This window comes from Manacus candei, unplaced genomic scaffold (assembly GCF_025592945.1).
Source record: "Manacus candei isolate 608988 ecotype Guabito, Panama unplaced genomic scaffold, ASM2559294v1 h1tg000015l, whole genome shotgun sequence".
Taxonomy (NCBI): Eukaryota; Metazoa; Chordata; class Aves; order Passeriformes; family Pipridae; genus Manacus; species Manacus candei.
This window is the reverse complement of record NW_026138063.1, coordinates 15377405-15393260: the sequence shown is the minus strand read 5'-3', so window position 1 is coordinate 15393260 and position 15856 is coordinate 15377405. Positions and strand designations below refer to the sequence as shown.

General features: G+C 38.9%; 2 protein-coding genes across 13 annotated transcripts in view; both read right to left on the bottom strand.

Annotated features, from left to right (window-relative positions):
• Window positions 1-6010, bottom strand: part of GK5 (glycerol kinase 5) — a 29796-nt gene extending 23786 nt beyond the window's left edge. Inside the window, exons 1-3 of one of the 4 annotated variants that reach the window (XM_051782051.1) lie at window positions 5757-6010; window positions 3724-3875; window positions 398-491 (exon numbers count right to left, since the gene is read on the bottom strand). In XM_051782051.1, the coding sequence (XP_051638011.1) occupies window positions 398-491; window positions 3724-3875; window positions 5757-5862 (352 nt within the window). In that variant the 5' untranslated portion in view covers window positions 5863-6010. Of the gene's footprint in view, window positions 1-397; window positions 492-1438; window positions 2548-3723; window positions 3876-4647; window positions 4811-5756 lie in introns of those variants that run through there. The other 3 variants (XM_051782050.1, XM_051782052.1, XM_051782049.1) reach the window with 3 other exon arrangements.
• A 348-nt stretch (window positions 6011-6358) lies between these two features.
• Window positions 6359-15856, bottom strand: part of XRN1 (5'-3' exoribonuclease 1) — a 35265-nt gene continuing 25767 nt past the window's right edge. For 6 of the 9 annotated variants that reach the window (XM_051782023.1, XM_051782025.1, XM_051782027.1 and 3 more), the window contains 11 exons: window positions 15419-15514; window positions 15067-15181; window positions 14482-14546; window positions 13991-14101; window positions 13501-13626; window positions 13027-13183; window positions 12548-12726; window positions 12222-12335; window positions 12029-12140; window positions 10872-11026; window positions 7679-10677 (listed from right to left, as the gene is read on the bottom strand). In XM_051782023.1, the coding sequence (XP_051637983.1) occupies window positions 10387-10677; window positions 10872-11026; window positions 12029-12140; window positions 12222-12335; window positions 12548-12726; window positions 13027-13183; window positions 13501-13626; window positions 13991-14101; window positions 14482-14546; window positions 15067-15181; window positions 15419-15514 (1521 nt within the window). In that variant the 3' untranslated portion in view covers window positions 7679-10386. Of the gene's footprint in view, window positions 6598-7678; window positions 10678-10871; window positions 11027-12028; window positions 12141-12221; window positions 12336-12547; window positions 12727-13026; window positions 13184-13500; window positions 13627-13990; window positions 14102-14481; window positions 14547-15066; window positions 15182-15418; window positions 15515-15856 lie in introns of those variants that run through there. The other 3 variants (XM_051782026.1, XM_051782024.1, XM_051782032.1) reach the window with 3 other exon arrangements.

Sequence of the window (15856 nt, the reverse complement as noted above, 5' to 3'; positions counted from 1 at the left end):
TCATACACCTGCAGTCACACATACAAAGTGGTAGTGGAATAACGGGGCACTGGAAGGGGAACAATCCTACTCTCTGTTCATACACAGAGGCATCTGCAGGAACAGGGACACTGGGGAAGGATGCATACACAAAAAGCTGGAGCAACAAGGTGCTGTCACTGATGTGTAAATCTAGTGTTCACTGCTTCTACTTCAATCCTAATCTTGCCCAACTGAAAGGAAAAAGGTCACTCCAGTGCCCTATTTTACATAAGGACTGAATAGACCTTAAAGCATTTTGTAGACTTGTGCTCAGTGATGAATTTTCAATACTAGTTAAAAATAATCTTATTATCTAACAGACTTTTTTCTAATTTTGATAAATAAATAATTAATTTCTCAACCTTTAAGCCCTTACTTTGTACAGCCTCTTTTATTACACCAACAAATTGACTCCACAGCACTTCAGGATCTAATTCAACCCATCCAGGACGAGGATGAAGCGACTCCACCTATTCAGGAAACACAAACAACATTTTTATGATCCCTAGTTCACAGAAGCCACCATTCTTGTGCAACTTGGTGCAAACAAATTTCCCTTTGCATTTTTTTTCTTAATTTTCTGAATCTCTTGCATGAGAAGAAACAACAGTGTAACTTTTAGAACACAGTTGAATCTGGATGTGTGATCTCTAGAAGACTTCCTCTGTTCAGAGGGAATAAAGAAGCCCAAACCCCCAGGAACTTCAGAGGCTGTAAACTCCTTTCAGAGCTGCAGATTGGAAAGCAGATGCTCAGAGAGCCTTTTGGCTCCACTGCTGAACTCAGACCTGGATGCCTCTGAGCTCCTCACCAGCAGCACGGCTCAGCAGGGCAGGGATCACCCACTAGAGGGCCAGCTCCACCGAGAGCAGCCCCTTCCACCTCTGAAATCCATCAGACTTTTACACTTCTCCTAATTGTAAAAAAGTTAATTCTGGAGACTGTCTTGATCCCAAAATCACGATCAGTACAAGCGAAAAGCAGCCCGAAATCCCTGTTCCCAAGTTAACACTTTTTCACGCGGCACTGTTACACGATGGGACGCGTGTAAACACCAAGTCCTACGCAAGCCTCAGCTATGCCCTTCTAACAAAAGTCTTTTTGTTCCCAGAGGAATTAGTCGAGAAGCGACTGAAGCGACGGTAACAGGGAATGGTGAGCGGGAGCGAACGGGGCGAGCGCTCCGGCGGTACCTGCGGGGCTGCGGGCTCCCTTCACCCCGGGGGCCCTGGGAAGGGGGAGCAGGGGCGGACCCGGGAGATGCCCGCGCACCGGGACAAGCCAAGGAACCCGCCGGCTCCCGCGGGCCAGAAGCGCTCTGGGCAGAGCGGGCACGTCCGGCCACGCCCGGCTCCCGAGGCAGGTGCCGCCCCAGGCTGCTCCCGCCGGGCCGAGCTGAGGGAGCGCCCGGACTCACCTTCCTGCAGCTGGAGCCCCTGACGGCGGCCGCGCGGTCATAGACGTGGCACTTCACCGTCGTGCTGCCCACGTCCACCCCCAGCACGTACCGCGCCGGGGCGGCCGCGGCCCCGCTGTCGGGCTGCCCGCACGGCATCGCCCGGCCCGGCCCGGCGCTCAGCGCGGAGTGAGCGCGGCCGCGCCCGCCACAGCCCGCCGGCCTATGGGCGCGGGCGGCGCGGCGGGGCCGCCGGGCGGGCAGGTGGCGCCCGCCGGGGGCGGTCGGGGCGGCCTCCGCAGGCCGCGGGCCCGGGGCGGAGCCCAGCGCGGGCGGGGCAGCCCCGCCCTTCGCTCCCTCATCGGGAACGGGCCTTCGGCCCCGCGGCCCCGCGGAGGAAGCAGGAACGCCAAAGAAAAGCCCCATGTTGCGTCTGTGCAGTCTGTGTTTAAATCCAGCAAAAGCACGTAAAAGGTTTTTATGGTTAAACACGAAATGTTACAGGGCTTCCTGAAAGGCGGAATTCAGCGAGCGTCGCTGGGATATGTGCCCGCGGTGCGATGTTGGGTCCCGGCGGACAGCCTGCCTGACCCCAGCTCCTCACAGCAAACAACGAGATCTGGGATCTCGCTCCCGGGGTCTGTCACTGAAGGCAATGAGCATCAGCGAACAAATCGCACCTAATTACACAAAGTCATCGACTGCAGCCATTCTCTCGTGCCATAAGTTTGCTTCATAGAGGGAACCGCGTTTAAAATCACTGTTAGAACAGTTACTGCCAGAAATGTTTTCGTATTGCCCTGAGATGGGGCTGTGGTTTTTAACAGAAACAACCAGAAATATTCTTAGTTAACCAATAAAATTCAGGATGCTAAACCTCAAACTAGTATCAATAGAATTTAGTTTTAACCCAAATTTAATCAGAAGAATTAGTCAATTAGTTTTAAATCATTTAATTAGAGCAGAAAAAGCAAATGCAAATACACTGAAAATATTTTCCCCTGGCACTTCTGGTTTGACCCCTCTTACAAAAAACTCTATTATGAAAAACAAAACAGTATTATGTGGTATAACAGTCAGATATGATTGGATCTTTAAACCAGGAATACTAATGACAGTGAAAGCCACATTAAGAAGAGGCTTCTCACCTCACATGGGCAGCTGCAGAGGTCACTGGGACAAAGGTTTGGATCACAGGGAAGTGAAGGCACATGAAAGAGAAAACCAAGGAATAACTGCTTTACCTCTCCTTAAGGACCAACATTAAAAAGTCACAATCTCTTTGGCTTTTATATTCTCTTTCACTGTAACTTGACAAGTTAATACAGCTAATAGATGTATGTCAGAGAAAGGTATCAAGCACTTCATTATCTGATTAAGACTATTTTCTTCCAAACTAATTTATCAAAAGAGCATATTAATAATTATTTAAAACTCCCAAAGAAAGCTCCCTCAATAAGATTCAACACATGTAACTGTTATAAAAGGCTAAAATCTCTCCAAATACTAAAAAACTAAGAAGCCTTAAAAAAATTGGAAAATGCATCTAGATATCCTTTGTGTTTTTACAGTATCAATGCAAGTGGGACCTGTCTTACTGCAAGATTAAGCAAAACTTCAAAAAGAAAATGGAGGTGCAGGTTACTTTCTTCTTTCACAAGTTCTTAATGTAACAAATACATACCTTCTGATTGCATGGAAGTGACTGTAAGCAGATTTCTTCTTGCAGATCTTAAATTCTATGTAATATCTTAACAAAGAACTTAGATGTGTATATGGAGGAAAAAGATAACATGAACCAACTTGCAAAACTGCACTGCATATATAATCTCAGCTATAGGCAGCATGTATTAAAATTGCTTCATTTATGAGAGGCTTATGAAATACAAATTTTATATTATTGTTTTGTTTGTAGTGTGATAAAAGTAATGCAATAGAGGAGGCAATGGGCTTTCAGACATGCATAGCTTGTCCACACACGACTTATCTGGCATTAGCTTCTGTTATTTTGTCATGAATAATACCATTCCCACACACTCTTCACCTGTCAAAAACCTCTGTCACCCTCAGAGAAAAATCTTATCCCCAGTACTCATAAAACCCCCAAGTAAATCTTAGCACAGACAAGAAACATTCAATTTGAAGTGAAAATGTATGGACTCCTTCCTCTTATACTGTGCTGCAACGCTGATAATGAGCCTGTGTAACCTCTACCACCACCCTGTGTCCTCCTGTTGGAGTGAGAGCATGCAGGTGCCACCTCACTGCTCACCAGGCAGAGAGCTGACACACCTGGGGGCACATACCAAGCACTGCAGCAGCTGTGTCCTGTACTTCTGCATCTTCTCTGCTGAAATCCTCAGTTTCTTTGATCTCTGGAAAGCGTGACTGGTCTTATCTTTTACTGGACTATCAAAGCAAATGAAGGAGTGGAGGCACTCCAAGGACCTGTCCAATGCTGTAGCAAAGGAAAGAGTTATTAAGGAAAACCAATCAGAACATCAGGGTCAGGAAGATCCTACATGGCTGGCAGGGACAGCAAAGCCCCTACCATGAGTAATTTATACTGAATATTTGTAAGCAATGTTATCACACTCAGCATGTTTCAGTCAGCAAGAAATACACTTTAGAGGATGATGCCAAGCAAGAGGGAGTTATCCAGAGGCCCTGAGAGATGAGACTGATACAGACCCAGCAGACCGGATTGCCAGAAAGAAAACATGATCTTGAGACAGTCTGGACATTTTCTAGGACCAGATTATTAAATAAAATTTCCAAATTATTAATTAAACTGTATTTCAGATAGTTTTTTTTCTTTAAAATAAAGGTATTCTAGGGTGCATTTCTGTTTTGTGACTGATACGTAGGAACTTCTTCATTCACCCCAGGTTTCCAGTATGAATCAATCAAACCTGTCACTGGCACTGCTAACAGGATTCCAGCTACTGAAATCTAGGAGAGCAAGACACAAAACTTGTAGTGCAGGGGTTTTTTTCTCTATCTTTTCTTCCTTAGCTGTATTTTGTCAAGATGCATCTATTCTACTGCCTCATCAAACTCAGTTACCGTTTTACCCATTTCCTTAGCTCTACTTTTTAACAAGTTTTAACATTATGAAAGCATTGACCTCAGGGCCTTTAGTCCTTTTGCACTTAAATAAGAAAGAGCCCACTAATTTCTGTTGCTCCACTGGCTGGTGCAGCCCACATCCATCATTCATTAACCCTCACCTGGAACAGACAGCCCAAAATGGAAGTGATGATCTTGAGGCAAATGCTGCAATAATTTACCATATGACCCTTTCTCAGCAGTTCCTCCTGTACTCCTGCCAGAATTTACTCCTCTCCTCACAGTCAACAGACAGAACCACATACAGTGACATGACTTAATATATCACATTAGATTTGTGTGTCATTTCAGCTTTAGGCAGCCACAGGATGTTTCTTAAAGCAGTTCCATTCTTGCTTAATCATCCTGCTCTGATGCTACAAAACCTGCAACAACAGAGCTGGTCTTGGGGCTCCACAATGAACTCTCTGAAAAATAACATAGGGGAAAGAGTTCCAATCAGAGTAATTCCTTGATATGGTTCATAATGTGGCTATTCAAAAGGTTTGGCATGACCCAGTGGGAGCAAGTAATAAGAGACTGGTTAAGCCTGTATTTTCAATAGAGAACTGCACATCAAATCTGTGCCTGAGCCACAAGCAGGCCTTCCTTGCTGCCAGCTCTGCAACACAAGAAACCTTTAACAGGAAATGAGGGGGACTTTGGACAATCAAGTTTTAAGCCAAGAATTTATCTACCAAAGCAAGTCAAGTGTTTCATTATTTGCCCATTACCTTTACCCAGCCTAAGGAATATCTACATTTGGAGATATGCAATTGGTATTAACAAGATAATGTCCATCATCCTCTGGATGTCTCTTAAGGATTTATTATGTGGACTGAAAATGATGTAACAATGAACAACTTACTTTCTTACAGAGGTTGAGTTCCTGTATATATGTATATGTGTGTGTGTATATACATATGACAGTCATTTGTACCTAGAAAATTCAGGGCTGAACAGCTCTTTAAAAGAACATTGATTTCAAGTCTAGAAATTCACAGGAAAAAAAATCTAAAAATAAAGACAGAAAAAAAATGCCCATCAATGAGGTTTAGTCAGAACAAGAGAATGGATATACTAGAGGCTAAAGGGATGAAAAAGAACTTAAGAACTATTGTTTCAATATGACAGAGTCATCAAAAAAAATTAGAAAAGAAAGCAAAGGGAATAAAAAGGAAAAAAAATTAAACTGAGGAAAATGTAGAAGGCAGCAGCTCAGTAAACTCACAGGTTCCAGCAGCCTTCACTGCCCTCCATTTACTCTGCTGAGTTAAGTTTTGATGACTGACAAAACATTTCAGTTGTTTCAAAGAAATAGGTACTGGAAGAAACATCAGGAACTAACATTATATGTCACCTTCTATCCCAAATTAGTGCTAAATCTAAAACATGCTAAGTTACTCATAAATAGATCACGTAGTTGCATTGGACTCACACTTCTTGCTTTGCTGTGTACCCTCAACATGCTAAAAGTTGATGACTTTGAATTTTATTGTTACTTGCACAGAAATTACACTTTGGTTTTGTTGGGGTTTTTTTGCCAGCCTTTGTCCTTCTTGCAGTTACACAAAATACAGGACTAGGTGTGATCATCAACTTCCATAAAACACTGCCAATGCAGTGATGCTACTGAGCAAGTTCTACCAGGGAAAAAAAAAAAGTTGTAATGAAAATTGCTCTGTCCTGTCAAGTAATAGAATCAGGTTTAGTGTTTGCACTTGATGGCATTGCAACTCCTTCTGTTTTGCTTTGATATGTACTGCCTTTCAAAGCAAAAATAAAACAGAAAATTTGTGAATTATAAAAAAAATAAGAGTAAGCACCCCATCAAAGAGTGGCAGCAGTAAGGAACCATTGTTGGAACCACAGATTCTTTTGTTAATAAACAACAGCTACTTACCTCATGAGATTCGATTCTTCAAAATATTTATCAGTTACAGTCTCAATAGTCATGGGTCCTCATGCACCTGAATTTGAATTCTTTTGGCCAAGAGTGTGTATTCAGACTGCCCTTATGCCCTTGGTGTCACTGTGTCCCCTTTTCCAGAGACAGAAAGAGAAGAACATAACTGTCTCTCAGTAGTAAGGAAGGTTGATTATGGAATACATATGGAGATCACATTGCAAATAAAAAGAATAAAAAGCATCCTTATTGTAAGTAACAATTCCTTCTTTGAGAGTCCTCACTCCCCTGTACAGTTCAGATCAATTCTGAAATTCTGAAATTGAACAGAAGTCCCTTAATTTTTGAATGGGAGCATCCACAAAAGATTTATTATGCACTAACCAATGTATTTTCAAGTTTTCCCTTTATTTGTTTTTATTTTCTTTAATGCTATATATGGAAAAAAGTAAGGGGGCAGAACTTGCCATGCAGGGTAATTGCAATACTTAAAAGTTCATTGAATAATAATTTAAAGAGAGCTTAAGAAATGCAAGATTGTATCTTGGGATCTTCAAATTGAGCAATATGACCTGAGTGAGTACACAACCAGAGCGTTCCCTACAGACACACCCCGTTGCACACACAGTTACACAAAGTTGCAGCAGGTGGTCATGCCAAGAGCACACTCCATTCTTTGTGTGAGTTGCTTTAAACAAGCTAATTCACACAGTAATCTACAGGAAAAAAATAACATCTCTCTACATGAAAAGCTGGTGCTGCAGTTGGCAAAAGACAGATCCTAACAACTAGCAAAAGTCTCAGCAGAGTGTTTTACTTCAGGTACAGCAATAGAGTCAAATATTTCCTGGTAACCATGGCTTCTCCTATTTTTCAGCCATCAGCTGGTTTTGCACCTTGTTCAGAATCACTAGAACTGAACTTACTGGAAAGTAATCTTACTGACTTCTCTATAGCTTTTTTAAATTTTTAATCTAACTGATGACAAAGGGCAAAGAAGCTTTGGAAGATCAGTATCTTGTTGAATGCTTTTAATTGTAATGTGACCAACACCCTTTTGAAAAAAACCTTGTATTTTTATCTCAGTTATAGTTGAAAGTCATCAAGAAACAGCTCAGGAGGGCAGGTGCTACTTCTGAGAATCACAGAAATTGGGCTTCACGAGATTTAATTTCTATCTTAAACTTTTGGGTTGGAGCATACAGCAGTTCCCATACAGTATTTGGAAATAAAACAGTGAAAATAGGTAATGTTTCTTGTTTCAATATTTAATCCAAGCAGACACAGACACAGTTTATAAAATTACTCTATTGCATTAGAGTTCTATATAGCATTTAACTTTTATGAATGTTTTTCCTTCAGTGTAGCATATATTCATATTTCAAAATATCTCTGCACAGTCCTTTGTGCAACTACATGCTAAAAATCTGCAAATGCACACTTAACACTAAACAGCACAAAAAATACATTCTGTATCCATTTATATGCAAATTTTAAACATTTCACTTGGCAGATAAACAATGAAAAGTTATTTTAAAAAAATCAGAAACTACAAAAACACGCACATAAAAGTCTTCCCTTTTGGATTTTTTAGTAAAATACTGCTCTGTATAAGATCTAATGAAAAACTCCAGTGCTTACAAAATACTTTTTATCTATGAGAAAAAGAAATGCTTAAATTTATATCTGTATGAATTAAACATAACAACCTTGTTAAAATATAAAAATGAACTCATGGGGGACATGGCAGAGATCAATGCAATGTCACATCTACCAGGACATGTAGAACTGTAATTAACTGGGCACCAGGCAGGTGGTATCAGAGAAGAGATCAACTAAAAATCAGGGACTAATACAATATGCAGCAGCTACAGAATAAAGTGTTTAACCTCTATATATACTACATAAAGCAATTCCACTTGAAGAGGGAGCAGAAATCTTAGTCTGAAGTAGAATAATTAATAAAAATTGCTGTGTTCACTGGCAAGAGTATAGTGTCCTTCATAACTTTGTTTCTAAAAACTCTGCACAAATTGGCTATCCAGATACATCAAAATTCTGTGATGAAAGAATCTAACACGGTCTCATCTCCATCCTGGGAATTTCTAAACAGGTATTTTCTCTTATGACCTGATAATTCACATGGGATATGGGGGATTAACACCTGTGTCTCATAACTAACTTTCACATTACCACTTCTCAAATGGCAACATCATGTCGGTCTCGTGTTGCTAATGACAATAAATCACCAAAAAATACAACTTTCCCTTCCAACCCTCTTGAGACCAGATGACTACAAAGAGAACAACAAAATCAATGTAATTTAAGACTACATATAGACTTTATAGTTTTGTGATACTAAGTTAAATGATATAAAATTTCTTAACCTTGTTTTTGCCTCTGTGATCCTTTTTATAGGCTTGCTGCTATTCTACAAATACTGCTGTTTCGGAGAAATGATAATTAAAAAATCCTATAACACAGTAACAATGTGAAACTTGATACTACACCAGAAACGGAGGCAAAGAACAAATGAAAGAAAGTCTAAGGACTTGCAGATCCAGCATGAAACCTGTTTGGAAGCAACAAAATGAATCACTCAAGTATGCTTTATTTCTGTTTCCTGGGCCTTAAGAGGAAAAATATTTTCTCTAGAACATATTAAAATAAAGAAGAAAAATTAAATTTAATCCATGTCAGTAAGCAGCACCAGAGTTTCAATTTTTTTCCTAGACTAAAGATTTCACATTAATGTCCATAAGAATGGTATATGTCAGTTAAAAATAGTACAAGGACCTTTGAGCCTTCTTTTTTTCCTATATGAACTAATGACAGTTCTGTCCAAAAATGCAATTCAACTTTTTGTCTCAATATTCTTATGGAACAAATAGTAATAGTTTCTGATAATTCAATTTTGCCACCCAGAACTTCTATCACAAAACTAAAAAATAAATATTAAAAGTAACTTGTAACAAAAAATAACCTAGTATAGAGAAGGTTTCAGGGCACAGACTATTAAAGGAAGAAAAGGACTCTAAGTAAACATAACTTTGACAGCTATCTGGCACAAATGGACATCTTTAAACTCTGGCCATATCTACAGTTTAGAAAAAAATCAGGATATCATTAGCATTTAGGAAGCTATCCATATGTGTAGTAGATAACTATGTCATTCTATCATGGGGAAAAAAATGAAACTGATAGATTAAAAAAGTTAAATGTACTTTACCAAAGAGGTCTCTACTTTGCAAATATATTTTTGTTATTCAATAACATCCTATAAATGAATCTCCTGGAGCAGACTGTGCATCAGCAATCACTTTCTGCCACTCTAACACCAGACACACAATAACACCTACGTTCTGAAAGCTGTAAAGCCCTTGCCCTCTAGCACAAATGCCAGCAGTTCGTACTTAGAGAGGGTTTGGCAGTTACACTGTAGTTAGCTCTGAGTCACATTGATTCAACTCAGATGGACCTGGAGAGCCAATATAGAAGCTGCATTTAAATGACTTTTCCTTTCTGTCTTCTTAGACTATTTAAAAATAAGCTAGAGTACAAAATGTCACACTGAAAAGTGTTAGATGCCCAACTTATTACTGCTCCACATCCCTCCCCAAGAGCAGAGCAATCCCGAGTTAAGGCTGCCACTGTTATTGCTGCTTACCCCATAGAGTCTGTAAGCCACTGTTTAGAAACCTAGGCACAATGGAGGGCATGGCAACCTGAACTCAGCATTTCCTGGCTCTTGCTAATTTAAGTGAAAATAAAAATAAGTTTTAACATAATTTTTAGAGTTTTCATGACAACCTGAAAATCATAGCAAATAAAATGTATTTCCTTCTGTATTATACTTAAAGTGGCTGGTCTTTTTAATAGAGATTTCTGATTTTTTTAAATGATAGAACATAACATGGGGGAAGAGTTAAAGATAAAATACACCTAGCTACCATATTTATTCTGAAGATTTTGGTGCGCCAAAATTGACAGCCAGTTTTCTTGGCTTTCGCTTGCTGGAAGTGTTTGGTGTTGATTTGTTATGAGGAACACTTGGAGTAGCCACATTGTCTTGAAATGAAACAGTGGATTGAGCAGCTGGAGGAGATTTTAAAGGAGCTGAAGAACTATCTTGCTGAATGTGGTCAGAAGACACTGGCTGTTCATTCTTTAGTGGTGCAGCTTGAGGGGAACTCTGAAACTCCTTGAGTTCAAAGTTTTTCTTGCTAGCAGCCCTTTTTTTAGTTACCTTTAAATTAAATAAATATTATTTAACAGAATGCATTCTCAAAAAAATATTCCACTTTCAGAAAACATGCACGCAATTTCTTAAAATAATTTTCTAATACCAAACAGTACTTCACAGTGGGGGTGTTATTGCATTCATCACGTAGGCACATTTTTTACAAAAATACCATATTAAGACAAACGTGCTGGTCTTACCTGCAGAGGTATAAACTGGTTGTGAGAACCAACTGGTATCGTTCCTGCAAGGGACACATTTCCTGGATAGGAGCCAGGATAATAATGCTTAGGCACTGGAGTTCCCCAGGACACTGGACCAAACATATGAGATGATGGAAGAGGCATCATATTAGCTACAAAAACAAGGAACTTTTAGCTCACTTTCCCAAAAAAGAGGGTACAAACTCCCCAAGAGTAACCCAACTACATTTGTCTTCATGTTGTTTACCTTTCCAGTAAAGCCTCATAATTCTTCATATTTACTTCAAAACAGCTAAGTATTTATTATCATCCCCCCACACCAAACAAACAGCTCTGCTTTTACAGAACTACACCTAGATGACAGCACAATTAAGAGCACTAAGTTATGGCATCTGCACTCCAAAGTGCACAGAGCACAGATCTTCACATCCTCAGCAGAGAGAACTGTATTAGCAGAAGGCTGCAAGCTCAGGCCATCCTTAAAAACACGTCAACAACAGAGAAACCTTGGGGAAAAGAGATGTAGCAGCTGCCATGTGGGTTTCTAGGATGCTACAACTGTACTGACTCATTAATTACTAGCTGTGAATGTGAGCTTCAGTAGAACACAAAACAGCTGGGAGCCAGAAAAAGCCCTAGGACTTCTAGCAATTTTTGGGGGGGTTACTTACCATGCTCATGTTTGGCTGTGTACAACAGGGTTGTGACATAGCACTTCAGTGAAAGTTGGTTATAATCAAATAAAAGCTAATGCATGGATAAACATTAACTATGGGGGCGGAGGGGGAATCCACATAGAAAGTCATGGAAGACACTTCTTATGAAATCTGGACTATGAATAGCAGCTTTGAACTAATTCTGTTGTTTTAAAGGGAAAAAAAAGCCAAAATGGAAAAAGCACCTAAGACTGAATGGATAAATACATTCTTGAGGAAAAGAAATAACTGGGAGAGACATAATTCTTTGTATTGAATTCATCTGCATATTGATGAGAGGAGGTTCATGAACTGTTTTCAAAACAGTTCAGACAAACAAGCACATACATGAAGACCAAAAAATGGCAGTTCTGGAAGACATTCATTTTCATATGAAGAACTGCTACAGTTACAGAATATCATTATATTATTTGAAATTGGTTCCAGTCAAATACTTACCAGGGGGTTGTGCAAATACTGGAGGAATTGATCCAGGCGGTACAGGAACTCCAAGTGGTTGATAATTTGGAAACACTGCTGGAGGTGAAGCAAAGTTTACTCCTATAGAACTCTATGAAGAAGGAGCCAGAGGGTTACAAACAGATGCAATGCAAGAGAGACAAAGATTTTTAAAGATTCTTTACATCCTCACCAGACGCTGTAAAGCAAAAAACGCAGCTTTCTCCTTCGCTTCAGCTTCGGAATGACACTGAGGCCCGTGAACCAACAAACCATTCGACAACTTGATGTGGCAAACTGTCATGGTCTAGAAAAATGACAGAAGATTTCTGAGGGAATTTATATTGCTGACAAACCGTGAGACAGAAACAGAGGATTTGGTTGCTTGGTTGTTTTTTAAAAAGACAGAGGGAGTTAAGGTTTATTTTCTGATGTATTTCAGTGGTCAGTCTAAATATCTAATATAGGACAGTTGATAAAAAATTGAGAAGTTGAACTTTTGCAGGAAAAGCTTTTTACCTGTGGTGTTTTTAGGAAAGAGAAATCTGGTTGTGACATTCCAAGAAGAGAACAAATACGAGACAGTTCAGAAACAGTGGACAGTGCAGGCTGTGGACAAGCGAAAGGGTGACCTCCAGTTTCTATTGCTGGTGTGTTCTGAGGGCCTCCAGGGCTATAAGGCTTGTTCATATAAGCAGCTGAGAAAAGGAAAAAAAAAAGCTGTATCACAAGCATTTCCTGCACAGAAAGGATGGCAACTTGGTTATTAGGAAAAAAGAAAAAAAAAAAAGTATATTTAATTTTTTCCCTAGTCTTTTCCTATTGTTTAACAAAAGACAGGAAACTATATATGAAGAGTATTTTAGATTTAAAGAAGTAAAACTGAAAAAAAGATGAACGTTAACTGCATTTTGAAAAACAGTACTATGCTGTAAGGTGTGTTCTAAAATGTCACTTCAAAGTGAAGCTCTGAACTATGAGCTGATGGCTAAACATACCCATTTTTTTTGTTGGTCTGTATTGCACAGCAGCTCCATGGCAATCCTGTCTACTAGAGGGAGCAGGAACATCATTAACTTGGGGTTTCACTTCATTTCTTGTTTCCAGATCAGAGCCATCTATCTTCAAAATCTCTTTGAGCATCCGTGTTCCTTTCTTTAAAAACAAAATAAACCACTCAGGGACGTGCTGGCATTCAGACACCATGACCTTCTTAACACTAAATATCATACTTGGTAACAGAATCTGAATTGTTCTTTTGCAGTCAGTTACACTTTATCAAAACACAGATAACAGCATCCTAGCATAAAAAAATGTGTTTGCTAATTTTCTTTGAGAATAGCTAATTAAAAACTCATTAATATGTTTTTAGAAAGCAGTATGAGGTTTCAGGGAGTTTCTTTAAATAGAAGCATTGATGCTAAGATAGCAGATGCAAAACTGCAATGTAATGATTCCTGCAGTATACAGACCATAGCAAATGACTGTGGTGACAGATGTTCTTCATTTGTAGCTCTTGCTTCCTTAGAACAAGTCTGCACTTCATTTTCTTTGGAAATTTTCAAAGAAGCTAGAAGGCTTTCCAGTTCATTTTCCTTCTTAAATTGAAAAAGAAAAAAGGTATATCAACTTAGTATATTTACAAGTAGATGCCAGAGGAAGGGTATATTAATTTGAGGTTAATTTTATTCTCATTCAGATTTTTTTCTCTTAGCTTGGGCAGGTCAGAGTCATGTTTGTTCTGTGAACAGACACCCAGAGACTGCATCAAGGTTTGCATATTAAAAATATGCAAGTATTGAGGAACAGAGAATTAATTTAAAGAATGGTCAAAGTTATACAAGTTCGTCTTCTGTTATAAACATGAATTTGCACACAAGTGACCAGGAACAACTCGAACAAAATGGACTGGAAACTGAAGTTATTCAAAGAGCACAAGAAAATCAACTATCTAGATCCTACCTTTCCACCTGTACAGGGACTATCAACTGCAGCCTTCTGAATTACAGGCATGGTGGGATTTTCATTCCTTTTCAGAAGTTTGACATTGTACTTATTCACACCTGCAAAACTCTGAGAGAAACCGCAGCGATTATTATTGAATACTCTATTACTTGTAATAACCCAATCATATTAGGAATGTTATGCAAACAGCTTTCACAAGCTAATATCCTTAGAGGATTTCAGCTTACTGAAAACCTAGCCCTTGTTTTCCCATTACAGTGTAGCTTTAGAGTCTGAGAGGAATAGCAAAATAGCTTGCTATGATCATACATCTTACACACTTTCATATTCTGTCTGTAAAATCTCTACTGAATAAAAACCTCAAAAATAAAGTTTACCTATTAAAAGAATCAACTAAGATGCCAGTTAAAGGCAAATCTAAAATGACAAATCAGATCAGAGTAAAATGACAAGAAAGGAACACATTTACTCAGTACAGACAAAATTACCTGTTGGTTTGATATTTTATTATGTGGCTGATTTTCACCTCTTGTAACTTTGGAATCTTCTTTAACTACAAAAGAATGTATTCTTTTGAAACACTCTTAAAAACTGTAATACTAATCAAGACTCAAAAAATATTAACTCCATACAAGTACACAGAGTTCCATTAATTTGAATGGTTTTATCAAATGTTTAATTCATACTTTATAGGGCATTTGGCATATGCTTTTCTTCTAGGATAAAATAAAATTAAGCATATGGAACAATATGTCTAATTTTGTATTCTACTAATAGGATCACAAGCAAATTTTCAAAACCACATTGTGTGGGTTTTTGTTTTGTTTTTATATCAGATGGGCAGTGAGTCAATAGAACACAGAATGTCCAAGACATTCAGGATTAAGGACGGAACAATCTAATAGGGACACCAGGGACATCTGACAATAACAAGTGCACTGCAGTGTTTATAAAACTACAATAAATTGTTTCCTGTCAATAACTACAGAAAGCCAAAAAGCTCAACAGACATTTCAATGAAGATCAGATAAAGCAAGTAGTTTTCCTAAACAGTTTCTAATTATAGTACTTACATTTTTTATATGGCTCCTGTTTTCTTTGCTGACATTTAAAGCTGCTGTCGTTGAATCCTGGCTTATAAAACTGATGGCCAGTTCCCAGCTTGATTTCCTGAGGTAGAACTGCACTCTAGGATTTCAAACAACAAAGCTTAACCAAAAAACTGCGTCTCTGTCATTTAGAAAGCAGCCCCATACAATCACCTCTTTCCAGAGTGGTGTATGCTCTGTGTAACAATACTGTGATCCAGAGGATTTATTTGTAGCATAAACTAAAAAGTTTTCTGATATAATGAACTGATATATGAAATTATGTGAAATGTTCATATTTTGAACCCAGGGATCTGTTTAAAGTCTATATACAAACCTTCTCATGCATGTTTTGCTGAATGTGATGAGACTTCCCAGAACTCTGCAACGACTGCCATATGCTGCAGAATTCATCATCTTGCTTACTCTGTGCCTGACAAAATAAGAAACAAGATCCCCAACAAACTCAGCAGCTATAAATTCAGCTTTTGAACAGCTAAGCATATACCAAGACATTCCAAAATTGTAAGGTCCAAGTTTAACATAGCTCAGATGAGATATTTTCATAATGACACCAGTACAAGTTGCAAGTAATTAGTTTATAAAATAAGCTGTTGTGGTAAGTTGCATTTGTACAGCAACTTTTACCAAGAATCACTTCTGAAAATGTTGTTTAGTTATTAATTCAAGTTATGAACACAGGAAAGAAGACCAAGTACAATTAAACTCAGATAACAATTCGGAAAGGTTTCAAAAGCATGCTTTCATACTCGTA